The sequence below is a fragment of the Exophiala bonariae genome (assembly GCF_035927105.1).
Source record: "Exophiala bonariae strain CCFEE 5792 chromosome Unknown scaffold_4, whole genome shotgun sequence".
Taxonomy (NCBI): Eukaryota; Fungi; Ascomycota; class Eurotiomycetes; order Chaetothyriales; family Herpotrichiellaceae; genus Exophiala; species Exophiala bonariae.
In genome coordinates this window covers 1-24,567 of record NW_027042479.1, presented here as the reverse complement: position 1 = coordinate 24,567, position 24,567 = coordinate 1, and the positions used below count along the sequence as shown (strand labels likewise).

At 49.3% G+C, this 24,567-nt stretch overlaps 10 protein-coding genes across 10 annotated transcripts; 5 read left to right on the top strand and 5 right to left on the bottom strand.

Moving 5' to 3' along the window:
• Window positions 1-223: 223 nt before the first annotated feature.
• LTR84_009570 (uncharacterized protein) lies at window positions 224-3,277 on the bottom strand (the record flags this gene model as incomplete). Its single annotated transcript, XM_064853109.1, has 1 exon — window positions 224-3,277. The coding sequence occupies one exon, from the start codon at window positions 3,275-3,277 to the stop codon at window positions 224-226; it is 3,054 nt and encodes a 1,017-aa protein (XP_064709508.1).
• Window positions 3,278-3,829: 552 nt separating this feature from the next.
• Window positions 3,830-5,599, top strand: LTR84_009569 (uncharacterized protein; the record flags this gene model as incomplete). Its single annotated transcript, XM_064853108.1, has 1 exon — window positions 3,830-5,599. One exon carries the CDS (start codon window positions 3,830-3,832, stop codon window positions 5,597-5,599), a length of 1,770 nt encoding a protein of 589 aa, XP_064709507.1.
• A 463-nt stretch (window positions 5,600-6,062) lies between these two features.
• On the bottom strand, window positions 6,063-11,546 carry LTR84_009568 (uncharacterized protein; the record flags this gene model as incomplete). Its single annotated transcript, XM_064853107.1, has 1 exon — window positions 6,063-11,546. One exon carries the CDS (start codon window positions 11,544-11,546, stop codon window positions 6,063-6,065), a length of 5,484 nt encoding a protein of 1,827 aa, XP_064709506.1.
• A 740-nt stretch (window positions 11,547-12,286) lies between these two features.
• On the top strand, window positions 12,287-12,743 carry LTR84_009567 (uncharacterized protein; the record flags this gene model as incomplete). Its single annotated transcript, XM_064853106.1, has 2 exons — window positions 12,287-12,523; window positions 12,675-12,743. The coding sequence occupies 2 exons, from the start codon at window positions 12,287-12,289 to the stop codon at window positions 12,741-12,743; spliced, it is 306 nt and encodes a 101-aa protein (XP_064709505.1).
• A 516-nt stretch (window positions 12,744-13,259) lies between these two features.
• Window positions 13,260-13,772, top strand: LTR84_009566 (uncharacterized protein; the record flags this gene model as incomplete). The annotated part of the gene is made up of 1 exon (XM_064853105.1): window positions 13,260-13,772. The coding sequence occupies one exon, from the start codon at window positions 13,260-13,262 to the stop codon at window positions 13,770-13,772; it is 513 nt and encodes a 170-aa protein (XP_064709504.1).
• Window positions 13,773-14,294: 522 nt separating this feature from the next.
• On the bottom strand, window positions 14,295-16,009 carry LTR84_009565 (uncharacterized protein; the record flags this gene model as incomplete). The annotated part of the gene is made up of 2 exons (XM_064853104.1): window positions 14,295-14,695; window positions 14,755-16,009. The coding sequence occupies 2 exons, from the start codon at window positions 16,007-16,009 to the stop codon at window positions 14,295-14,297; spliced, it is 1,656 nt and encodes a 551-aa protein (XP_064709503.1).
• An 860-nt stretch (window positions 16,010-16,869) lies between these two features.
• Window positions 16,870-18,043, bottom strand: LTR84_009564 (uncharacterized protein; the record flags this gene model as incomplete). Its single annotated transcript, XM_064853103.1, has 4 exons — window positions 16,870-17,276; window positions 17,364-17,438; window positions 17,494-17,661; window positions 17,776-18,043. The coding sequence occupies 4 exons, from the start codon at window positions 18,041-18,043 to the stop codon at window positions 16,870-16,872; spliced, it is 918 nt and encodes a 305-aa protein (XP_064709502.1).
• A 1,132-nt stretch (window positions 18,044-19,175) lies between these two features.
• LTR84_009563 (uncharacterized protein) lies at window positions 19,176-20,093 on the top strand (the record flags this gene model as incomplete). The annotated part of the gene is made up of 1 exon (XM_064853102.1): window positions 19,176-20,093. One exon carries the CDS (start codon window positions 19,176-19,178, stop codon window positions 20,091-20,093), a length of 918 nt encoding a protein of 305 aa, XP_064709501.1.
• A 211-nt stretch (window positions 20,094-20,304) lies between these two features.
• LTR84_009562 (uncharacterized protein) lies at window positions 20,305-22,322 on the bottom strand (the record flags this gene model as incomplete). The annotated part of the gene is made up of 2 exons (XM_064853101.1): window positions 20,305-21,390; window positions 21,438-22,322. The coding sequence occupies 2 exons, from the start codon at window positions 22,320-22,322 to the stop codon at window positions 20,305-20,307; spliced, it is 1,971 nt and encodes a 656-aa protein (XP_064709500.1).
• A 661-nt stretch (window positions 22,323-22,983) lies between these two features.
• On the top strand, window positions 22,984-24,131 carry LTR84_009561 (uncharacterized protein; the record flags this gene model as incomplete). Its single annotated transcript, XM_064853100.1, has 4 exons — window positions 22,984-23,000; window positions 23,046-23,251; window positions 23,299-23,828; window positions 23,874-24,131. The coding sequence occupies 4 exons, from the start codon at window positions 22,984-22,986 to the stop codon at window positions 24,129-24,131; spliced, it is 1,011 nt and encodes a 336-aa protein (XP_064709499.1).
• Window positions 24,132-24,567: the final 436 nt, after the last annotated feature.

Genomic DNA, 24,567 nt, shown 5'->3' with positions numbered 1-24,567 from the left:
ATAAGAGTATTTCATTCCGAAATTCTTTCCGGTCGAGGAACATATCGGTTCAGAGGCAGGTCACAGCGACTTCTTTTCCTCGAGCAATGAAAAACCTGCTGTACGGGTACATAGATAGTCTAGCCTCACCAGCGATCCAATTTCCTCTCTGAACGAGGCTCTTCACCCCCCCCTCATGGACAAGTCATTATCATTGTCCAACTCGTCGTGGTAGACAAAAATTTCAAAGCACCGGAAATCTCTCCTCGTCGACTCTCGTGCTTTCTTCCCAGCAATCATGTACCCACTCGCCGCTCACCACCCGTGGGATTTTGCCCTTCCATGTCGAAATTTCTTTTCTCACGCCGGCAACGTCCGCATGGGGCTGCACCACAACATGGGTGACGTTGCGGTTGAGTGTTTCCGAGACTTCGCCCCCAGCAAAAACAATCATATTGCGCAGTGAAAGCATGTCCGCGTGCATCGATGATTCTGTCATCGAAACGAGGTGAAGCACCAAGTTGTGAAACATGGTTCCTCGCATCTGCATGAAATCTGGAAACAGTGTGGGAACCAACTCTTTCCCGCTAGCCCCAGACTGGCCCGGATTTTGCATCGTCGACATGCGTTCGCTGAGCTCTTCCACCGTCACATCTCGAGCATACGGGTCCCCAAACTCGTCCGTGTTGTCGTCCCACGTGCCTAGGAGACTTTCGGGTACAAAGAATAAATGTCGATCGGCTTCGTATGGTACTACCATCTCTGGCAGTCCCCTGGCAAAATCTCGCCTAGCTTGCTCAATGCAATCGAAGATCCAGATTGGCTTGATGATTTCCTTTCTCCCCGTCTTGATCAAGCTCGCTACCGGTACCGTTCTGCGTGATGCAACGCAGATGGTGTCTTCCACTGCCGCGTGAGTCTGCACAATCTTTCCCGCATTGGCGCTGACCAGTGCTTCCAGCTCCAACTTTGTTTTCTTCTGGAAATTACTGAGGCCGGACTCGCTCATGATGTAGAACGTCAGGCCTCCAAATACCTCACCTTTAGGGCCATGCGGCTGTGCAACATTCTTCACATCCCTCTCTTGGTACCCTGCGACCGTAAGCGCCTTCTTGCGTGGAGCCGTCTTGCGCGTTATCTGCTTCTTATTGTCAACGCTCATCCCTTTGTCTTTCTTCTTCCTGTTAACATCATTGCGGGCATCTAGCATTTCATCAAAAGACAATGCCGTTTCCCAGTCTTTGTCTCTTCTCAGCCTCGTAAACCGTGGAAACCGTAGTGTAAGTCCTGCACCATAATCATCACTAGGTGTAACTTCGGCAGCCTTGACTTCTAATACTATTGAATCCTCGGGTTTGATCCAAACATCAGGTCGTTCACGGGCTGCTGTGGCTGGGCCCCCAAGATCAATGTATGTAGTAGGTGGGTGTTTGGCATCCCAGTCATGCCATTTCCCGTCGGTCTCGTGCTTAATGGTAGCATAGTCGTTACGTGTCATCCCACCACCAACTTTGAAGAAAGAGACAAACACATAAGGGGGGAGGTCCGATTGCGATTGACTTTGCGATTGGGACTGGCTTTGCGATTGACTTGCCCTCTGGGACTGGCTTTGTGTTTGTGATCGGCTGCCACGATTGGATTTTCGAGGAGCACGAAGCCCGCACAAGAAGCTCGATATATTTCCACCTCGATGTCCTGAGCCGTAGAACCCACCAATTACTAAACAATCAAGTTGCTCGCCCCATTCTTCCATATATTCGGGTTTGACCTTCTGCCAGTCATCATTCCGATCATCGAGTCGATAGGCAGAAAGTGGATTTTTCAAGACTAGACCTTCGGAAGATCTCAAGATAACATCCCGCAATCTTTCCTCGACGTCGGCAACAGAAGTGCCAATCGTATGTTCAAGTATCTCAAGCCGACGGTGCACATTTTTGACACTTCTCTCCAAAGCCTTTCTCCGTTCTTGCAATTGATATCGCGTCAAGGGAACGCCATTCAGAAAAAGTATGTCAAAAACACGGAGGAGCGGCCGATTGCCTCCAGCGTAAGGATTGCGTGACTCAGATATTGCAGCAGTCTTTAGAGCTCCAAATGGCACAAACGTGTCATTTTGCATGTCCCATGTTATCATCTCACCATCCAGAATGATACTCTCAACGTCATCAGGAAAGGCATCTTTGAGAAACTGTGTCAGCGACCCCTCCTTGTCGTTTAAATCCTTGCCATAAAGATGCGTATAGTCTTTGGCCTTGCGTGACCAGAATTTGAAGTTCCTCTCTCCAGGCGCGTTCTCATCAGTGGTCATATGTAACTGTATACGTTCACCATCCAACTTTTCTTCGATCCAAAATTCTTGTTCGGGATTTCCGCGTCGTAATTTGTCGAGCCCAATCTCCATGGAATGCTTTTGATTACCATGCGCAAACTGTGGTTGGAAACATTGCATGACTTTGATATCAGTTTCCTCGTTCTCTAGCCGAATGTTAGGGTTATACAGCTCCCAACACACCCGACGAAGACTGCTGGAAATATTGAAAAGGGTTTCGGCATCAGGGTGCCATATGTGGAAGAAAGTCTTCTCTGTAGCACCAACCTTCATCTGTCGTAGTATGATCCTGATCAGCCACACTAGCTCATCAGCATTCATTTGCTTGTAGAACTCATTCAGGATCTCCAATTGCTGCTTCTCCTTTGACACGAGAGACAACCTATCCAGGTTATGGTTGACCTCTTCAATGGTCAATTTCCCCACTTCCACCAGCTTCTGACGCTTGGATATCACTTCATAACATCGTGCGGGGAAGTCACCAGTCGTTTCATTGTTACCAAGCTTCCAATACAGAAGTTTGTGACCATCGTCTGAATTCTTGTCAATTTGTAGTAGCTTGAGCCATAGTTTCCCTAGGACTTTTTCTTTTAGGCCGTACATGCCTCGGTCTCGATCCTTTTCGGGAATGATAAGCCTCAAAGCAGGGTAGAAGTCATCACCGACATCACGACGCCATCTCGAGATATACCGTTCTACGGCTGCTCTTTTTCGCTCGGTGGGGGTTTTGTTGGAGCGAGCATCTGGACCTAACTTTCGTTGATTTGGCCCAGGTTTCTTCGCCTTATTGATCTGCATGAGTGGATCGAAGAGATCTTTGAACAATGTATGAAAGAGAAGTGTTTTTCCTTTGTTGCGAGGGCGATCGGGATAATTTTGTTCAATATCACGTTGGATTTTGGCAAGGCCTTCTTCCACTTCATCGAGTTCGCCATCGTGATCGACCTCCATGTCTTCATCGTCAGACATTTTGTATGAATCGATGCTGTAAAATTAGGGAGCTTCCAAGTAGCCAGATGGGCCAGTTGTCTCAAATAGCCATATTTTAATTCGAGAGTGGTAAGTGCTCGTTGTGCAATTCTCATTTTGTCGAGGACGTTGAAATGACGTCTGAACTCAGGCCCCAATCGGTGGCCCCCTCGACGCGTCGAGCAGGCAGCGTGAGACGCGACGCTGTAAATTACAACGCGGTGTCACGTGCTGGAGACCTTGAGGAAAGTGCAGTGCAGGTGTTTCCATTTCAGCTGCGGCCTCAGCCTCAACCACTCGCTCCCCGAATTGAAGCCTGCACACTTTGCTCACTCAGGCTGACGAAGACCTCATTTGTTCCCACCATATTGCATTCTTGAACCTTGTAAACCCGTACATTTGTCTTTTCACAACGTCAATATTTGATTATGAGAGTCCCTCTGGCCTCTGCCTATCGTTACTAATCGCATCACATCCCCCACATTCGTTTCCCGTGCACTCCGAGTCCCTCGATGCTGCTACATTTCTGTTCAGCCAACTGTCGATGGATTGATGACTGAGAAACGCTCAGTGCGTCCACTGGTGGCGCCAAAACCCTCCTCAATCCAGCAAAATGTTGCTATTGCCTCCCCTAGGCCCTCGCCGGTCTCTTCCCCGGCTTTGCGAGGGGCTGCTTCTGCTTTTGGGCCTGGACTTTTGAAACCTATCAATGCCAGCTCCATTTCAAACCCATCTGCAGGTGCACTTGCTGCAGCTGCCGCTGCAGGGAGAAGACAGCCGACCCCGCTACCGCAAGAGTCCTCTGCCCCCTCCGACCTTGCAGGTCCCCGTGGACGTGCTTTGACAGCTGAGAGGCTTCCTATCTCTGTTTCCAGCCAGCACTCGTCTATATCACCTCCCAAGACCGGACTCTTACCACACTCTCCGCGGTCTACATCTGCTGTTGCTGCTGTCGCCGCATCTGCAAGAACGAGCCCTGTGAGACCCGAATTAAAACGAGATACAACGGGATCATATCAGTTAAAAGCGGAGGCCTTGATGAGCACTCGGCAACGTGGAATGAGTACAAGCAGTAATTCGGACCCCCAACAACCCCAGCCCAGAGATCAAAATGCTCTTGCAGGTGCCACGGCATCAATGGCAGCCGTTGCAAGCCAGCTTGCAGCACAAAGAACTGGAGAGAGACAAAAACAAGAATTTGGAACTATAACACAACCCAACCTACACACATTGTATCCGTCTACAGTATCCTCCCCTTCACCTTCAGCTTCTGGAACCGCCGCTGCAGCAACGGCAACCAGAAATGCGGCGGCTTTTGAGTTGGCAAGACGAGCTTTCTCCCCTTCGAGTGAGCAACATCATGTCGGTACATCTCCAAGGGAATCATCCCTTGCGCAATCAGCAGCCAGTCATGGCAACGGGCCTCAAGTCAAGGTCACCCCACCACATACAGACACTGAAAGTGATGTGGTTCATGTAGTATCTGAGCATGTTAGGAAGCCCATCCCAGCTCCAATACCATTGCGTCCTGCACGTGCTGCTATGATTGCTCAGGAAAAGGCCAGTCACAATTCACAATCGCCTGCACGGGATCCCAGACCAAAGATGAGCGTCAACGCACTTGCAGATGCTATGGTCGCAGGATCTGTCGCCTCATCACATGCTCCATCACGTATGCATTCTCCAGCGGTGAAACCACCTCCACCAAAACCCCGGCGACGGTCCAAGTCAGTTGGCTTATTCGACAGTTCAAGGCATCGTAAAAATACTTTCGGACTACATACTGGAGCAGAAACCCCTAAACTTGATCCACCTGCTCCACGAACCATGCGGCATACATTACGCAATGCGTCTCCTGAGCAAGAAGACAAAGATGAGGGAACTACTAAGCGTGGCCGGCGACATTGGAGGCGACATCCCAACATGCACCATGAGGGTGATCGGAAACGCTGGCGTGATAAAGTGACGGAACGAGAACGTAAGCGCTATGAAGGTGTTTGGGCCGGTAACCGTGGGGTCCTTATCAACCATGACCTCGAATATCTCGATCACGAAGGTGCCAGTGACCTAGTGGTCAATATAGTGGTGAGAGATATCTGGGAGCGCAGTCGACTTCCTCACGACGTCTTGGAGGAAGTCTGGGACCTGGTAGCCGCATCCGACGCAAAGGCTCTCAACCGGGAAGAATTCGTCGTCGGGTTATGGCTGATTGATCAGCGACTCAAGGGTAGGAAACTGCCCATAAAGGTTTCGGCTAGTGTTTGGTCCAGCGTTCGTCATAGTTACGGCGTCAAGATCTCGACAAAACCGATCCCGAAATAACCAGTTTTTTTTGGTTCTTGTCACTCTTATTACATACCCTGATATACTACCTAGATGCTGAAAATTATTGATATTCATTTTTGATTATACGAAGTATTTCGCTTTGATTGATTGCCTGTCTTAGCGACCCCTCAATTCAGTTACAGCACAGTACACTGCGATGATATACACCGAAATTTATAACTGATCATATATAGTCATAAGGCCAGCAGACGGGGGCGCTCACTACATTAGAATTCCTTCAAGGTTTCCTAGACTCTTGGTCTGAAGCATCCCACAACATCTGATATTATCATTCTTTCATTCATCGTCGAAGACGTGGGCCATTTCAGTGACCGGCAACTTCTTCTTCTCACAGTACGTACTAATAATACCCGTTGTATAAATACCGCGATAGAGTAAAACATCCATCTCCGCCCAACCTTTTTGCTGGCGGCAATCCGCCGAATTCCTAACGAACAAGCTAATTGCTCCTAACCCACTCCGCCGCTTTGACCTTGACCTCCTCGACACGCCTCTCGTTCGCACCGCCCACACCCTCTTCAAACGCCAACCACCGCTTGAAGAAATACTTGGCCTGCTTGGGCTTCAATTTCCTGGGGCCGGCGAAGATGCGCTCGAAGAGCGCACGCACCGTTGCTTCATTGTCGTCGAGCTTCAGCTCTAGATCCAACAGCACATTGAAGAGGTCGACGCGCTTCGGGAACGCGCTGAGCAGGCCTTCGAAGATCGTGCGGCCGCGCTCCGGCACACCCGTGCCGCTGCCGCTCTGCTTGAATTCGAGCTGTGCGAATTTCAGGGTCAGGTCGAAGTGCGTGTGTTTCGGGAGGGTCTGTAGCGCGCGGGGGAGGAGGGCGCGCGCTTTGTCCGCACCAGCGGCCGTGTCGGTGTTGGTGGTGGCACTGGAATCAGCTTCGGCGGTAGTTCCGAACAGGAACGTCGCATAGTTGATCCAGACCTTGGGGTCCTGGGTGAATTTCTTGAGCATGCGTTGGAAGAGATCATCTGCCTTGTCGCGCTTGCCGGACTGGATGTAGATGCTCGCGAGGCGGGAGTAGATATCCTGTGGGTCGTTGTATTCACAGGCACGCTTGAAGATGGCGTCGATGGACTCGTCGTCGCCGTAGGCGTTCTCCAGATTCAGCAGCGCGATCCACACGTTCAGCTTCTCCGCTTCCTGGCCCAGGCCGATGGATTTCAGCGCGCGCTCGCCAATGCTGCGCGCATGGTCCGCGTCGCCGAGCTCCAGGTGGAACGCCATGTACTGGAGCCAGAGGAGGGAGGAGTCCGGTTCGCTGAGCAGTAGGCGTTCGTAGTCGTCGATGGATTGAGGGCCGTCACGGTCCAAGTCGCCTGTGTGGTCGATTTGGATATCAGCTCTCTTCCTCTTTTTCTTGCTTGTTTTCGCGGTTGGGGCCTCGTCGTCTTCAGAGTCGGAGGTTGCCGCTGCGCGTTTACTGGATGACGTGGGCTCCGACAGGCCATACCAGTCGAAGCCGCCGACGTTGAGTCCCTTTGGCTGTGTGGATGTGAGAGCAGCAGAGGTTGCTTCATCTTCAGAATCATCCGCTTCGATATCCGAGTCTGCGCTCTCCCCGTGATTGACCTCGTCCTCGTTCTCCTCATCATCCTCCTCCTCATCTTCGTCAGCGGCGACTTCGTCAACGTCTTCCATTCCGATGTCAAGGTCAACTCCGCCTTCATCTACGCTAACACCATCGGAGTCGGCATCATCATCCACGTCATTCTCATCTGCGAAATACGACGCCTTCATCCCGAAGTTGATCTTTCGATTGGCAGCATCCAGTTTGAGCACCTTGGCTTTCACTTTATCTCCTTCGTTGAAAAGCTTGCTGGCATCTTCAATTCGCTGTTCAGCAATCTCACTGCGATGACAGAGGCCACGAACGTTCTCGGAGTTGTCAACAAGAATGAAGACACCAAATGCCTCGGCTTTGACAACCTTGCCCGTAACAATCTCTCCGAGCTTGAGATCGTTGAATACTAACGGAGCTTTGTATTTTGGGTCCAAAGCGGATTCCTTCAAACTGAGTTGGACATTGCCTGAAGCCTCATCGAGGAATATTATCTTCCCCTTCACCAATTGATCTCTCTGGAAATGATTCTTCCATTCTTTCAAATAGCTGTCGGAAAGATTCGAGACCCTGACAAATGCAGTAACCCCATGGCCCAGCGTCACAAAAACGCCCTTGTCTGCAACGTTACGGATGAAACCACGAACCACATCGTTAACAGCGAGTTGTTTAACAGACGTAATCTCTGGGTCTGTCACTGGAAATGACGAACTGAGGGCTTTGGATGGTCGTACAGATAATGTGACCTTCTTGTTTGGCGCATCTACTTTCAGCACGCAGACTCGAAGTACGTCATTCTTCTCATACTTTGCCGGATTGGATTCGTTGTAATCATCTGCCATATCGATCAAATCCACAACTCCAACAACTTGGTCGCTCAGTTGAACGACGATATTGCGATCACTGATTCTGGTGACACGACCTGGCAACACTAGTCCTGCAGAAATGCTCTCAAGACTTAGTGAGCTTGCGGCGCTGTCAGATTTGGCGGATAAATCCAGCCTGTTCTTTTCAACATCAACGGATATGACTTGAACACGAAGAGCAGACCCGAGAGGATAATTGGTCTGGAGGTCTGCAACCAAAGACAAATCATCTGAGACATCTGTCGCACGGATTCTGCCACGGATAGAAGGCGATATATTGACCCACAGACCAGAGTCGGAAATGTTGTTCACAAACGCAAGCCAACGGGAACCATTCGCCATGCTTTCCAATGAGAGGCTTGCATTCTTGGGGTCTGCGATAGCGCTTGATTTTGACGTAAGTTCGAAAACAGTGTTCTTCGAAGCTCGGTGCGTCAACGGCAAGAATCTATGATTTCTCGTGTCATGAGCTCCAATGATCATGACTGAGAGCTCTTGTTTAGCGGAAAATTGTTTGAGTGGTTTCTTCCGATCTTTGATATCTTCCCATTTGTCAAAGGCTTCGGAAGCGTCAATTCGGCCTTGAACATCCTTGGCTAATTCCACATTGATCTGGGTGTCCTTGATTGATATAATTCTTGCTTTGGTGACCCTGCCCACGTGAAAGTCGCTCCATGCGGTAATAGTCGGATCAACGGGATTAACGACAGAGGTGTTTTCGGCTTGGGGTTCGGGCTTCTTAGAGGGAGTCGGGACAGGTTTCGATCCTCCTTCTCTCATGGTTAGCCAGAAACGAGGCGTAGCACCTTTGTAGTCGATGTTTGTGACGCGAGCTGTAACTGGCTGAAGTTTTGTCATCCCAAAGTCTGGTTGGTTCTCATTGTCAACAGGTACTTGACCTCGGGGTATCAGGCCACTGATTCCGGCGGCAAAGCTCAAAAATACCCCATCATCCATGATGTTCGACACAAACCCGGTGAATGTCCCATTCTCCGTGAGCTGTTCATAACTTTTCAGAAGGGTTCCATCTGAAGCTGCTTTGACGAGACTTTGTTTATTGGATATTAGAACAAGTCGTCTCTTTGCCTGGATTTGCAGGATAACTAGATCTTGAAGTCGTTGGCCAACTCTGATCTTAGAAAATGCCGATTCTCGCTTCTTCAATGATCCATCAGAAGCGTGATCCAGAATGAGACGTGCAATCGCATCAGATCCTTCCAACCGAAGCAAAATGTCATTTTGTGATTTCTCGAATACCGTACCATTCGTGATTGTTCCTGCTTGAAGCTCGGCAAAGGTGTTTTCAGTTGAGGGATTGGCAGCATTGACATCTCGACAAGTCACTGTCAGGCGTTTCTCGGCCGGATTAACACTGATAGCATTGACTGTCAGAACTTGTCCCACTCGAAAGTGCTCGGTAGCATCCTTGATGAAAGCTTCACTCATTTCCGAGACAGGTAAAAATCCTTTCACGGAGCCGAAAAATTGAACGATTGCACCTGCCCGGTCAACCTTGACGAGAGTGCCTACTGTTGAATTACCAACTTCAATATCATCATAGCTCATCCAGGCTTTTTGGTCACTATTGACCAAAGCCTTCTTCAAAGTAAGTCTCAGGCGTCGTCTGACCACATCTTTGGACATGACTCTTGCTGTAACTGTTAGCCCTTCCTTGAATTTTCTTTCCGGGTGCTTTAATTCGACATCAGACATGTGAGTCTGAGGTACGAGCCCAGTAACGCCCTCCGCCAGGTTAAGGATCAAACCGTTAACGCCGTCGGCATTGATGAGTATCTTCTCAATCTTGACCTTGACCACGGCACCCACAGGAACATCATCAACTCTCAAAAAGGCTTGTTGAAGGACGCTCGGTTGTAGAGACACAATGTATAGATCATCAAGAGAGTTATACTCGAGTATCCGCGCCTTGTGCTCTGAACCAAGTTTATAGGCACCAGTCAACTCTGAAAGAGATTCAACCTTCTTATCTGACAGTCGTGACACGTGAGCGAATCCAACGGCATCCCCACCAAGTTGAACATAAATGCCCAGGCCAGGCTCCACTCGAATCACGGTGGCAGATTTGATGATGGTTGAAATTGATAGCTTGTTGCGTGTATCATCAGATGTCTCAACTGCTTTGATATCCGACAGATGCTCTAGCAAGGAGAATCCTAGCGCTTTTTGATCTGACAAAGGGAAAGAGCAGATAAGACGTCCAATGATCTTGTCACCAATGTCGTACTTTGCATTGAATGCCTCCCTATCCTTAAAGGACCCCGAGTGGACAACATCTGCCGTCACATCGAGGAGGCCCATGACTTTCCCAGCGATTCCAGCATCTGTTTTGTGACTGATCAAAATCTCTGCCTTAGTACCGGGAAGGAAGGTGTCCACTGTTGGCGCAGTCCTCAAAGTACTTCCAACAGAGAGATCGGCAGAAAGTTTAATCACCTTGGCGTTGGAACTGGTCTCGAGTACAGTGCATAGGAAAACCGCCCCAGGCTTGACATCAGACAAGGAAACGCCTCTAGGCAAATGCTTTTTAAGGATAAACCCTCGAGCACTAGATTGTTCCAATGCCAAATCCACCGCGAGACCGTGGTCTTCAACGCTGGTGACCGAGCTTTGCACAGTAGCGCCTGAGACTAGATTTGTCTGATTCAGACCGACGTTGGTCAACACAGGTTCGATGGACAGCTCTATTCGTTTTCGTGATTGCGTTTTGGGTCCTGAACGTTCCTGTTCGGTCGAGGTGACCGATGAGCGGAGAAATTGTCCGACTCGGAAATAATCAGACAGAACGACGTCCTTCTCGTCGTCCTCATCTTCATCGCCGCCGCTAGCCTCATTATTGTCGATGCCTTCATCGAGTAGAGACTGGATCCTGTTGCTAAGTTGTGGAGATATTGATGTGATGGGTACAAAGCCAACCAAGTTGTTGGGTAACCCCACAGTCAAGGATCTGTTACCGATAGCACTTATTTGACCGAGAACTAGTGACCCTGTGGTAATTCTCTTGTAGCTCAAGCCGCCAATGCGGACTTCAAGTTCCTCAACGTCTGACTTCTTCTTGCGGGCCTTCTCTTTGCGAGATTTTTTTTCAGGTTTAGCGACTTCCGGCTCGGACGCTGAATCTGCTCCTTCGTCGGATGTGTCTTCATCTTTTGATCTGGAACCACCAAAAAGATCCTGCGACTTTTTGAACTCCTTCACCGCATCTCGCGAGGCTTTTGCTTGAATCTGTTTACGTTCGACCGGGGTGAGGAGACCAGCACCGCCTCGAGGGAATGCAGGCTGTTCTTTGGTGAGAACAGAGGAGGACAGGGGTTTTGATGCTTTCTGTGCAGGCGCTGTGGTGCCTTTCTCGCTCTTAGATGGCTTGGAAGACTTCTCCAGGCCTTTCTTGGGGTCAGGCTTGGACCGCTTGCTCACAGGTTTGCTTGAGCTTTCCTCAACCGCGAGTTTCCTTTTAGCAGAGGACATCTTTCAGCTGCAGGTTTCAGCAGCCTGATATGCCGACGTGACAAATTCAAATGTAGACGTATCGTTTTACCACTGGGACAGCATCATCAGCCTTTTGTGTTGATACTCGTGCGGGCATGAAATTTCGAAGCGGTGCATTTGGAACTTTTTTTTTGGAGAGAGGGGCGATCGTCCAATCGGAGTTCTGATTTGTTGCCGGTCGGCATACCTGCCCTAGACATCTCTGGCGTCATCTTGGCATCACTAGTCCCCTCTAACTCAGCGAAACTTCAAAGTCGACAATCCTCGGTCATACTCGGCCTCCTCCGAAGCAATCATTTGGAGACTTAAGTATGTTTGCAAGGCTGCAAATCACACCACCCATATCCCCGAATCCCAGACAAAATATCATCCGTTTATGCGTGAGGAAATTGTCCGAGCTCGGGGTCTGGACCTGTCCGGCGCTGAGTAACCACTTATCCGTGCCATCCCATCTCTTACGTAGTCACAACCTGGAGGCATAGATAGCAATTTCTTGTCCCTTCAATTTTGCATAGAGGTGTATATCCGAGTGGCAGGATGAAAAGATCTATCGTTCCCTAGCTTCAAGTCTTCATCCCTTTTCTTCTTTCCCGTATATCACGGCCACAGAATAGTCGAAAGTTACCTAATTCAGCCATTATTTTTCGCAACGATAATCGACCCTTGCCATCAGTTCCATTGCCGCCGCATCTCAATAACAACGATTGATATCACTCACAATGCGTCTTCCTCGCTTCACAACAAGCCTCCGGCCTACACCCACACTAAATTCTCAAATTCAAATACGGCAATACACCCCTACACTTACACAGCGCTATCCAACAGCAATCGCGCGTGCCGAACGAGCCGCAGACCTGAAGAAACATCCTGAAGCAGCACTGACGCAGCAGAAACTGGCTGATGCAAAGGGCAATCGGCACTGGACGGAGGAGAATGCTACATTGAGTGAAGCTGATGTGAGTATTAACCTGTTTTTGCCTTGGTTGGATTTCCCCAGGAACTGGGGTATCAGCTATGTAAATGCACCTGGCAGCCGTGGAAAGAGGAGGAGTCAATGACTAATCATTTCATGAGCTCTATCTAACTTGGCGTACTATGTCTCTGTAGATCAGAGCAGACCACGAGTCAACACCTGCTGAGAAGGTTGCAAAAGAGGATGCTGGAAAGGGTAAGTAATGAGTGCTATTCGGTGGTATGGGTTGGTGTCAATAAGATTGTAGAGTAAATTCATCTGAAAAGAAAGGCGTCAAACTCTGAGCTCGAGTTGTTGAGATAATCATATCTTATCTATCACGTGGGATCACATGCGCGTATTCGGATAATCCGCGGCCCGTGAGCAGGTGGGGTGTAACATGTGTGACTCGGAGTTGCAGTCTCAAAAGCATTGCGTCACCATCACGAGCCTCGGAAGTTGCAAAAGTATTCCAAATTCTCCTCGTTTTCAACGACATTCCAAACTGGTTGTGCTTCATTTTAAACGAATTGCACAACTGCGATTTCAATTCCGAACCGAGGTATCCACCATTTATGCAAGGCTCTCATACGGTGAGTCAGGTGGCCATTCGATTGACAACTACTTCAACGCCGAAGGCCTTCCATCTTGGCTCTTCCAGGCTCACCTTCCAACATCAGTCCATCGCAACCAATTGTTTCCAACGACCATTCGCAACTAACACCAAATCCACTATCACCATGGCATCCGCAACCTCATTTTTCGAGTTCACACCAAAGGATAGGGCCAACAAGGAGTATCCTCTCTCACAGCATAAAGGCAAGGTCGTTTTGGCCGTCAACACTGCATCGAAATGTGGTTTCACTCCTCAATTCGCCGGTCTCGAGAAGGTGTGGAAGACCATCTCAGAGAAGCACCCTGACAAATTCGTCATCATCGGGTTTCCGTGCAACCAATTCGGTGGTCAGGATCCTGGCTCCAATGAACAAATCCACGAATTCTGTCAGCTCAACTATGGTGTCACATTCCCCGTCTTGGGCAAGACCGAAGTCAATGGCAACAAGGCAGAGCCTGTTTTTGAATGGATGAAGGCTGAGAAACCAGGTCTCTTGGGCATGAAGCGAATCAAGTGGAACTTCGAGAAGTTCCTCATCGATGCAGATGGCAAGGTCGTGCAACGATATGCCAGTCTCACAAAACCGGAAAACATCGAAAAGGACATTCTTAACCTGATTGAGAAGAAGTCAGGTTAGAGTGCTGTCGCCGCCAAGTATGAAGATATCGGCTCCTGATTTTCCTACCACAGATATCCCCGCTCGCATCTAATATGGCATTGTTCTGCAGCAAGAATAGCTTGGGTTCGAAGGAGTTCGGGTATCTCACCACAACCACCAGACGTACACTTCATCCTACTATACTCCAGCTCAGTCTGTACTCTTCGTACCCAAGAAAATGTGGGCAGCTAGGTTGTGGTGAAGTGTTGAATCTTCTGGGTGGTCTAACTCTGGACTGTATCAACCAGAACAACAAACATGGATATTTTCCTAGCAGGATGAGCCTATGATTCATCAAACTGAATTCGGTCTTCTAGTTTGCTATCTCTTTTTCATTGCCTTGTTCGCTTCGGCTGCAGTTGCGAAGAAACCGACTATTGAATAACACAAAAAATGAGCAAGATAATTGCTCTGAGCCAATCATGAATTTTGAATACCTACGTAATGACTTCAACTTCATGACTGACGTCGATCTGTCTGCTCTGGAAATCTTCCAACCAGTTACTCAAACACAGCTCTCCACTTCTGATACCACTTCTCACGCCGTTGAAGTGGCATTTCGTTGGCAATGATCTCGTCCAAACCAGAGTACAGGTCCACTTCGTCAGACGGTATCATCCATGGTTCGTTCCTTGCACGAAGGAATTTGTGGGCAAAGAAGAATAACAGGAAGATCGGGATGCCGATGTAAGAAGTCAGGAAACTTGATGCATTCCAGTATCCATGCACAAAGACCTTGAAGCCATTCAACAGGAGAAGCATGAAGAAGAATGTTCCAGAGATGTACGCCATGTACGGTTGGAATTTTGACCGGTAAGGAAGGTCTGTAACATTTTGCACCAGTGTGGCTTTTCTGAACCGCAAGTAGATCACACAAACGGCTACCCAGCTAGTGAAACCACCTATCGAGACGAGCGTCAGTTTGTGAACAAAATATGTGAGCCCAGGAGAGATTTCCTACCTGTGTTTATTAGATTGACAAACCAGTTGAAGACTGTCGCTCCGGTGCTGGATAGATTCAGGTATGACAGCAAACTGAAAGACGCGCTTGCGGCCACGGCATAGTAAGGGATTCCTGACCCAGTGCATGTCATGAAGATCCTCGGTGCTGATCCAGCAACCGCCATCGAGTACAGTGCACGGCTTGCCATGTACAGGTATGAGTTTCCAGCGGACCAGGCTGAGGTGAGGATGATTGCATTGATGACCGAGTCTAGGCCGGCGATTCCGGCATTTTTTACAGCCACCGCCCAAGGGGATGATCCGGCACCGCTGCCGCCACCAAGAAGCTTTGGATCATCACTTGGAACGATCATACTGATGGCCAAGACGCCCAACACATAGAAGACGACCAGGCGATAGAAGTACCTTTTTCCTGCTACTGGGAGGTTGCGTCGTGGCGATTCCATCTCACCTCCCGTGACGACAAGCAATTCCGGCGCGAAAGCGAACGCATACATCGAAAATATCGTCGTTCCAAGGAAAGCACATAGCTTTCCCGAAGAGCCAGTCACCAGGTAGTCATTGATCGGAGCCGGGTTGTTCCAATAATGAAATCCTAATCTTTGATGGTTTGGCCCGCCCCCAAGAACGAGAACCAATGCCATGATGAGCAAGCCGATGATGCCAAAGACTTTGATCGAAGCAAACCAAAACTCGGTCTCGCCGTAAAAGCGAACAGGCAATGCGTTCAAGGCGACAATGACAACCATGAGGATAGTGATCCAAACGGCATTGTGCACTGGCGGACTCCAGTACTGAATCACCAACGTCCCCGCAGTAATCTCGGCCGGCACGGTGATCGAGAAGATATACCAGTACATCCAACCGAGGGCAAAGCCCATACTACTGGAGAAGTACCGCTTTCCATAATATGCCACGGACGAACCTGGCACCGGAAGGTATGAGCTCATCTCCGTTGTCGCTGTGACGATACCGAAGACCATGACGGTGATCAGGGAATATGCGACCACGAGGAATACCGGTCCGCCCATTCTGAGTCCTTGTCCTGAACCGACGAAGAGGCCCGTGCCGATGGTGCCACCCAGGGCTATCATCTGTGCATGCCGACTCTTGAGGCCACGCTTGGTCGACGTGCGTTCCAGTGGCGTGGCACTAGCTTCGATGTTGGACGTGAATGGCCCGACAGCCTCCAAGTCCGTTGTGATTTCGTTCTTCATCTTGAGGTCCATGCTCTCCTCTGAGCTTTCTTGCATTGTGTCGAAGTATGGAGCCACTGACCTATTGTGTTGTGGATGAAGAATGGAGAATACATCTCATCGAGCTCCGATATGGTGGGTCTATTATATACCCGTGAGCCATATGGGAAACGACAGCCATACCAGAGCTCGTTGTTATCAAAGTCTGACGGAGTTAACAGTATACTCTAGACGCTCTCCGATGGCAAGGGGCGAGCCATGGTGGATTTCGGAAAGTGTTTCCTCTTCAACGGGCTACACGAAGAAGATGTCCCAAACCGGACAGTCTGGACATGATTGGCCAACTCATCTCCCGAATGCACATGCCATTCTGCTTTGATGGTCATCTAGAATCCAGTCGGTCTTTCGTCCTCGCAACACTCTTGGTGATCTATCCCGAAGGGATCTGCATGTTCTTCCCAGCGAGGAGCCACTCTCGGGTGTTGAGATGAAGGAGTCCACCATGGTCAGATATGAGGCCATAGCACGCCAGGGTTTCTTCAATACGAATGTATACCTGCATCATCCGCAGTTTAGGGCTTCCCGTTTCGAGCACACAGACTGCAGATGCTGTTGCTGGCTCAGCAGGTAGCCTGGAGGAGTGTAAAGCTTTCGGCCCACGTGCTGTCAGTTGTTCGACGATTTTGATATGATCATACCTTCGATGTCACAATACTAAGCGGGGAAAACCAACAGATACAATGTCCAGTGGTCCTTGTGATAATATTTCAATTTAACATGCTCCACTTTTCTCTTGTTTGTTACCGTTCAAGTATAAATGCTGAATGACGTACTCAATGTTAATGCTGAACAGGCACTAGATACTCCTCGCTGGTCGAAGAATAATACATTCTATTCAACTCATCGTCCCAGCATACTCAAAGCTTACAAAGCAGTCCATCATTCCTCAACACAGAGATATGGCGTTCACTTATCTCAGCAACAGTCTTGCAACCAGCTAGTGCCATGGTGACCTTGAACTCCGACAACAAGGTCTTCAGCGCCAACTCCACACCAGCCTGTCCGTTATATGCCAGTCCCCATATAGCGATACGGCCAACAAAGCAATGCTGTGCGCCCAGGGCAAGGGCTTTGAAGATGTCTGACCCACGTCGTATACCGCCATCCACGGCGATTTGGATGCGACCCCGAGCAATCGGCGCGCATTCGCGAAGAGCGTCAAGCGTTGAGGGCGCTCCGTCGAGTTGACGTCCTCCATGGTTTGAGATGACGATGCCGTCCACTTTATGGTGGATCGCAAGCTCTACGTCGTCGGGTGATAGGACTGGAGTAGTGTTGGGTCAGAGTCACGGCTTCGTGCAACTGCCAAGTTCAAAAGGTGTCAGGGAGAGGATAGGCGTGGGTTACTTACCCCCTTTCAGCCAGACTTGCATCTTCGTGTTCTTTTTCAACCAAGGGATGATTTCCGACCATTCTAGCGATGCATCTGGAAAGTAGTCAGCAGGCGCCATGTCATGCGTTTCTAGCTCAAAAGGACCAACCATAGTCATTGCCGTCGCCACCTTCATCTGAAAATTCTGAGCTTCCGGAGGAGAGTATATTGGGGAAAGTAAGATCTTCAGGTAGGGTAAAATTATTTCGCATTTCGTTTAACCTCCTCCCAAGCACGGGGACGTCGACAGAAACAAATATAGCTTTGAAGCCGGCATCTGTATGGGGTGAAAATTAGTGTTTTATGTACGCTGTCCCATAAGTCGACGAATGACAGAACGCTCATGCAAACTCGGCTGTGCAAAGAATGGATGAATGCTCAGTACTCGTACCTTCGGCCCTCCTCAGTAGCTGTGCGGTGATGTTGCGATTTCTGACGACACACATCTGAATTATGTATGGATTACTGGCACCGACCTTGATCACATCCTCCAAGGCAGTGTTTGAATATGACGAGAGGCACATTGCGACGTTCATCGAAGCAGCTGCTCGGGAAGTTCCAAGCTCTCCATCTCCGTGCGCCAGCTTTTGCATTGCCGAAGGACTGAAGCCCAAGGGAAATGTGACCTGATAAGTACGTCCAGGTGGAGAATCAGCCATACGAGACGCAAAGGAGATATTCCACAAATGCAATGCATACCCACCCGCTGGCCAAACAGTGTCGTGGATGTATCTATCTTAGATACATCTCGCAGTATCCGTGGTCGAATCTTGTATCGGTCATAGGCAGCAACGTTGTCGTAAAGTCTGGGCTTTGTCAGCCTTTATCGATGAGGTAAGATGTTCTGGCTATCCTCTAGGGGCATACGTTACCAAGTCCATCGCTCCCTCATTGTAATAATCTGTAAAGTCATTAAACTGCGGAAATCACTATATCGCTCAAAACTTGGCCTTACCACGATAGGCTGGTGGAAGGCTTGCGCTGCCATATTTCTCGAGGTCTGATATAGAGTGTACCAAAGGGTCGAGGGTCGGGGCTCGATTTGCCATTGTTATCACAAATTTGAGGCTCTTCTTCCGTGGATATCGCTGGTAGACGTTGAACACGGTGGCAAGATATGAGAGCAGAGACCTTGAGACAAATAAAGGCCTAGAGGTATTTTGAGCGCCAAACTGTCGATATCTCCAAGGGAGAAGAATGCTTATCGGAATGAAAAGTAGTCGTGTGATGATCGGCAAAGAACATCTCATCCAGAATGCAAGCTCGGATCTTGTACATACTGAACTCTGCTATCTGTCGTCCGACCATTCTCTCCCTAGAAACCCGCTCCTTGCTGAGATACCCATGTCATTTGGCATTCAACTCCTCCAGAAGTTCCAAAGACGCCCTGCCGGAGTAACATTCCAAAAGCAGAATGAAGCAGGAAGTCTCAGGCTAGCCTGATTTGGAGATGATGTCCCAAAATGGTCGCAAATCGCCCCTTCTGATTGGCTTGTGTCTGCACCGGCTTGCAAATACGACTTGGACTTGGTTTAGAAGGTCGGAAAGCATCTCCAACATTGATATGCGTGGAAGACCGAGGGAAAGCATTCAGTTCTTGGTTCTGGATGAGTGACGAAAAGAGTGGATGACATCGATTCATAGACAGTCTTTATGGTAGAAATAAGGCGATTATCAAGAGCAGTCTGCTTCCTTTTCATACATGTCTATCCAACAAAGCGCCTGATCAATCCTCAAAACCTACATCGAACTACTGTTCCAAAGCAACCATAGAAAAAATCCACTGTCATCATGGTCCAAGAACTGCAAAAGCATCCTGAGCTCCACGGCGTGCTCGTCGCACTAATCACGCCGTTCACCGACGACGGAAGCAAGATCGACGAGGGCAGGCTGAAGGCACATATCGACCACATCATCGATGCTGGCTGCCACGGTCTCGTCCCCGGTGGCTCGACAGGGGAGTTCGCTGCCATGGATATCGACGAGCGAAAGCAATTGGCCGCGTTGTGCGTCAAGTACGCCGCCGGTCGAGTGCCCGTTGTCGTGGGCGTAGGAAGCACCAATGTGCGCGAAGTGCTGGAGCTCTCCGTCCACGCGGCCGAATCTGGTGCAGGGGCGTTGATGGTCGTGCCACCGTTCTACGACGCCCCCAATTATGAGCAGTTGCGGAAATTCCTGTCCGATGTTTCAAATGCCTCCAACTTGCCCATCGTCTACTATCATATCCCCGCCGCGAGCGGCTCGGCGCTCACTCCTTCGCAGATTGCCGGCTTGTCGGAAGTTGGTGTACAATATCTCAAGGACACATCCAGGAATGCACCGTCATATACGGAAGTGGTCTGCGCGCATTCCGACAAGATCACGGCCTTCAATGGTTGGGACACCCTGACATTCAACGGCTTAGCTTTGGGCGCTAAAGGATGTGTCTGGGGTGCATCCAATATCATCCCGGAGCTATCTTTCCAACTGTGGGATGCTATCAGTGTGAAGAAAGATCTGGAACTCGGACGCAGTCTGTGGGAGAAGATCTTCCCGATCTGCCATTTTCTCGAACAGCATAATTACTCGTCGGCTGTCAAGACTGCCATGGAGATACAGGGCTTCAAGACTGGTGGTGTGCGCGCGCCATTCTCCCTGTTGAAGGACGAAGCTAGAGCCGAGCTTAGGACGATCCTTGTTGCAGCTGGCCTACAGGTTGCCGAGGAATAGGCGGCGAGGAAGGTGCGTGGTTCGAGAAGGCTGGAAATTCGTGCGTAGGGAGTCTCGGCCAGCTCTTATCTCGGGTAGTTTGGATGGCAGAAAAAGTATTCTTGTACTCGGATAGCATTGCAGAGGCATGAGTTTCGTCGTATTGAGCCCAAACACGGCATATTAAGTTCCCAATCACCACGCTAGTTCGATTAGAATATAAAGCAACGTCTCACCCAAGCATAAGCCAAAGGCTCCGCTCTCTTAAAACATCCATCCACGTTACGCTAGTGCGATAATCCTTACCACTTGACGTGCCGGGAGAAGTCTTGTTACCTGCCATATCACGTTTGCTCCAAACATCCATCATCGTTTCCTGAGCGACCTTGAAAGCTGCGAAGCCACTTATGGCAAAACCTTTCTCCATCCAATGCTTTAGTCTTTCTCTGCGAGCTTCTGTGAGAGCCTCACAACCAGCTATGAAAGCGGGCCAGACAGTGCCTGGACCAGTAAGGTTTCGTGCCGCAAGGGCAGCATCAAAATCCTGTAGAGATTCTATCACAGCGTCAACGTGGACCTGCAAAATCCATGGATTGACATTTCTGACACGCCGATAGAAGAATATGACCAGTGAGGCGTTCAAGGCCCGTATCATACAACCAATTGGGCTCTGCTCGATTTGATTTCGTTGTGACTGTTCGTCAGATTCGAGGAATTTTAATGGCCTCGGAGATTTGGCAGCAAACGAGCAGACCATATTCTCAAGGCGCTCTTTCCTTCTCTCCAAAGATTGCATTATGTTCACACTCTTCGTGACTCCACTAAACCTGATGGTATCTATGATATTAGCCAGTCGAGTGGTCTGCGAGACAAGTGTTAGCCAAGTTTCAGAGACACCGTATATCTGTAGGTACAAAGATTCGGAATCCTCGCGGGTATCCTCGAGATGAATGTCTAGCAGACCAGTCTCACGATCTTTGTGTTCCTCCAAATCGGTATCATCTTCAGCCTGGTCTGCATCAAGCCGCAGAAAGTCGTCCAGCCTTGCATTGTGGCCCGAGCGCGAAACCCCAAAACTACTGCGTGATTCCTTTGATGATCTCGAGTCCTGCGGAAGGGCTTTTTCGACCAATGTTTCCAGCGTCTGATAATCGTGAAGCACATAGGTGCTCTCACCAACAATTCTCAACCATGTGTAAACATGGTGTAGCATCCGTGCTTTTCGAGATATATTTCGTTTTGCAAGACCCCGTATACGAAGAAGACGCTCCGCATCAATCATGTAACACCGAGCCTCGGCTTGTCGGGCTGTGAGAATCTTGTCGATATCAATGAATATCACTAGGTCAAAAACGAATAACGTACCGCGTATGCTGCCATCGCAATGATCATCATCAATTGATCCTTATATTTACATTTCCCAATCCCCTGTGTCTCCTGCTGGAGAGATATCTGAAGGTGTGCTTTTGCTTGATTGCTTGCTTGCGTGCTGAGCTGTTGCCAATAGTCTGCGGTATGAAAAGAGTCTTCTGGTGCACGTCCTAGAACGTGAGCTGAAATCGCAAGGACAGCGTACAAATTTGCCAAACTCGCGTGCTTCACACCAACGCCGCCCAAATATGTCATCTCAGCCAAGGTCTGTACAGCGGCTGTTGTATTCAAGATCTTCCAAGGAGATTTATGGCCTTCTGGAATGGCAGAAAACTTGGGAATAACTTGGTCTCTAAAGTATTTCAGCAGATTTTGAATTGTGGGGGATGTCAGGTCGATTGATCCTGGCGGAGACGGTGTTGTCGGATCAACTAGGCCATCATTGGGGACTTGTAGGTATTCAAAGTCACCTATTGGACGAGAGGACCCGGCATTCGCAATCACTGAATTTAACTTCTGCGACTCGGACGGGAATGGGGCTTCGGAAAAGAAGACATCATTGTCGAAATCAAGTGCAAGAAGGTCTGCCCAACCAAGGAAGTCGTTCGGGTTACTTAGCAGGCCTTCCGTTACAGGACTATCGTCCAGGACTTCACCAAAGCTAGGGTCCGGCCTCTCGGGATCGACCTGCTCAGATATGGTCTCGCGAGGCGGAAAAGTCTCGGAGGCACGAAAATCAATAACTCCAAAAGGTCCTTCCGCATTACCATGATTGTCTGCACCATTGACATCTTTCACTCGTGCATCAAGTCTGGCCAGGGAAGCATCAAGATCATCGGAGGGTATCCTGGCAGTCATTGAAGTGCTCATCGAGGCCATAGATTCCTCTGTAAAAGATTAGTCGACCCCCTAAACATCGTACATTATCAATACCATTGTAAAGATGCCTTCGGACAGGCTGAGTGGCTGAATCTTCAGTCATCCATTTCAACTCTGTTGAGTACCCTTCGCAAACAAGGCCAACCGCTCTGCACGTAAGGCACGCTGGTCTGATTTTGTCGCATTTGAGATGACGTCTCCGGCATGATGCACACCCTCCGAGAACATGAGTCCTTCGAGGTCTCTTCTTGGATCTCATATTTGTCATCGCCCACGCGAGGAGACTCAATAATTCTTAGTAATTCTGCTGAAGAATCAAATGATCGGACCAACAAAATCTATCCACATTCATTTTCATTCCTCCCGAAACGGGGGGCATGAGGGACAAAGGAGTCGATCAAACGAGTATGTATGCACTGTTGCGATAAGGTGAAGTGTTGCTTCTGCGGAGTCATTGGTCATCAGCTCGGAAAGACTGACTCAAATGGGAACCCAACAGATGGAGAAACTCGCCGCTGACATAAACTTGCGCCCGGGGGCAAGCAGATCCAACAACGACTTATTACTGTACCGCCTCCCAAACCTGTAGTAAAGAGGTATCCTGCACTGCATATTTCGAGCCGACTTGAGCCGTCGAAAGCTCCCACAGAGAAGTTCAACCATGGGCAAAGTATTCATGTGAGACAGAAACACATCTGATCATTGCCGTACTGATTGGAGAAGTACAGGTGCAACGGGATATATTGGCGGGGAAGTCCTTCATCAAGTTGCAACGTTGAGGCCGAATGTCAAGATCTCTGCTTTGAATCGTGACTCTGCCAAAGCTTCGATATTGAGGAAGGCATATCCGGACATTGAGATCATTCCGGGAGACCTCGACAATACTGAAGTAATCGAGAATGAGGCTAAAGGTGCCGATGTCGTACTCCGTATGAGTTGCAGCAACTTTTTGTCAGGTTTGCACTGACATCGGCAGATCTTGCAAGCACCAACCATATAGGTAGTGCAAGAGCCATCCTGAAAGGGCTAAGCGGTCCATCGAGGAAACATCCGGGCTACTGGCTACAGATGTCAGGGGCGACCATGGTCGCGGCAGCAGAAATCAAAGAAGGCCGATACGGCGAAGCCTCAGACAAGTCATATGACGATTTTCACGACGATGAGAGCGTACGCTCACTCATCACTGCTAATCCTACAAGAGCTGTAGACAACTTGGTCATCGCACAGGAAGATTCTGTGGTTCGCACAGCCCTAATTGCTGGACCGTGCATACATGGCAAGGGTGATGGTCCAGTGAACCAACGAAGTATACAAGCTCCTGAGATCGCTCGCTTGACGCTCGAGAGGAAGAAAGGTTTCCGACTGGGCAAGGGCCAAAATGTCTGGGGTAACGTTCATATCCATGACCTAGGCCGGTTATTCGTTGCTCTCCTAGACGCAGCCCTGGCAGGAGATAGTCAAGTGTGGAACCAGAATGGTCTTTACTTCCCCGAAAATGGCAAATTGGTGAGTTGGAATCGAACATTCAGCCACCACCTCTAACTCGTCCAGTCATTTGGTGAGCTTTATTCCGCCATTGCCAAAGAAGCAGTGGAACAAAAGTTCATCGAGACAACAGATTTGGATGAAATCACCGCAGCGGAAGCGAATCAGATGAGCACCCATGCAGCTGCTATTTGGGGTACCAATGCAATCTTAACATCATCTCGAGCCCAGGCGCAATTGAAATGGAAGCCTTGTGGCACAGCACTATTGGATGAGATCCCCGATCTCATCAAGTCCGAAGCCAAGCGGTTAGGATATGCTTAGCCGCCAACAAATAGAAAATTTGACTCTGTAAGATTGTAAGAATGGAACGCCCACAACATAAAGACAACGTTAGAGTCCTGCATAGCTGAACACCTCATTCCGCATGGTGATACACGATTGGTGAAAGTGTTTCTGCCTCGTATATGCTTGTAGTCCAGATCTAAATACTTGGCGTCGCCAATCCGGATGAATCGTCTCATCGACAAGTAGCAAGTGGCCCTTCTCTGCTTAATTCATGTGGACCACTGTCTAATCAGCCATTGCAAATCTGCAACAAGAACGGTTCGGCACTCGCTGATCAGTAACAACTCCCGCTCTATGAGCTCTTTGGTGTCTGCAAAGGGTGGAATTGAACCCTGGAACCCTTGGCAACAAGTTAATACCCTGAGAGCTTTTGCTGATCTCTGAAGTCCAGAGCGTGGTGGCTTGAGACGTG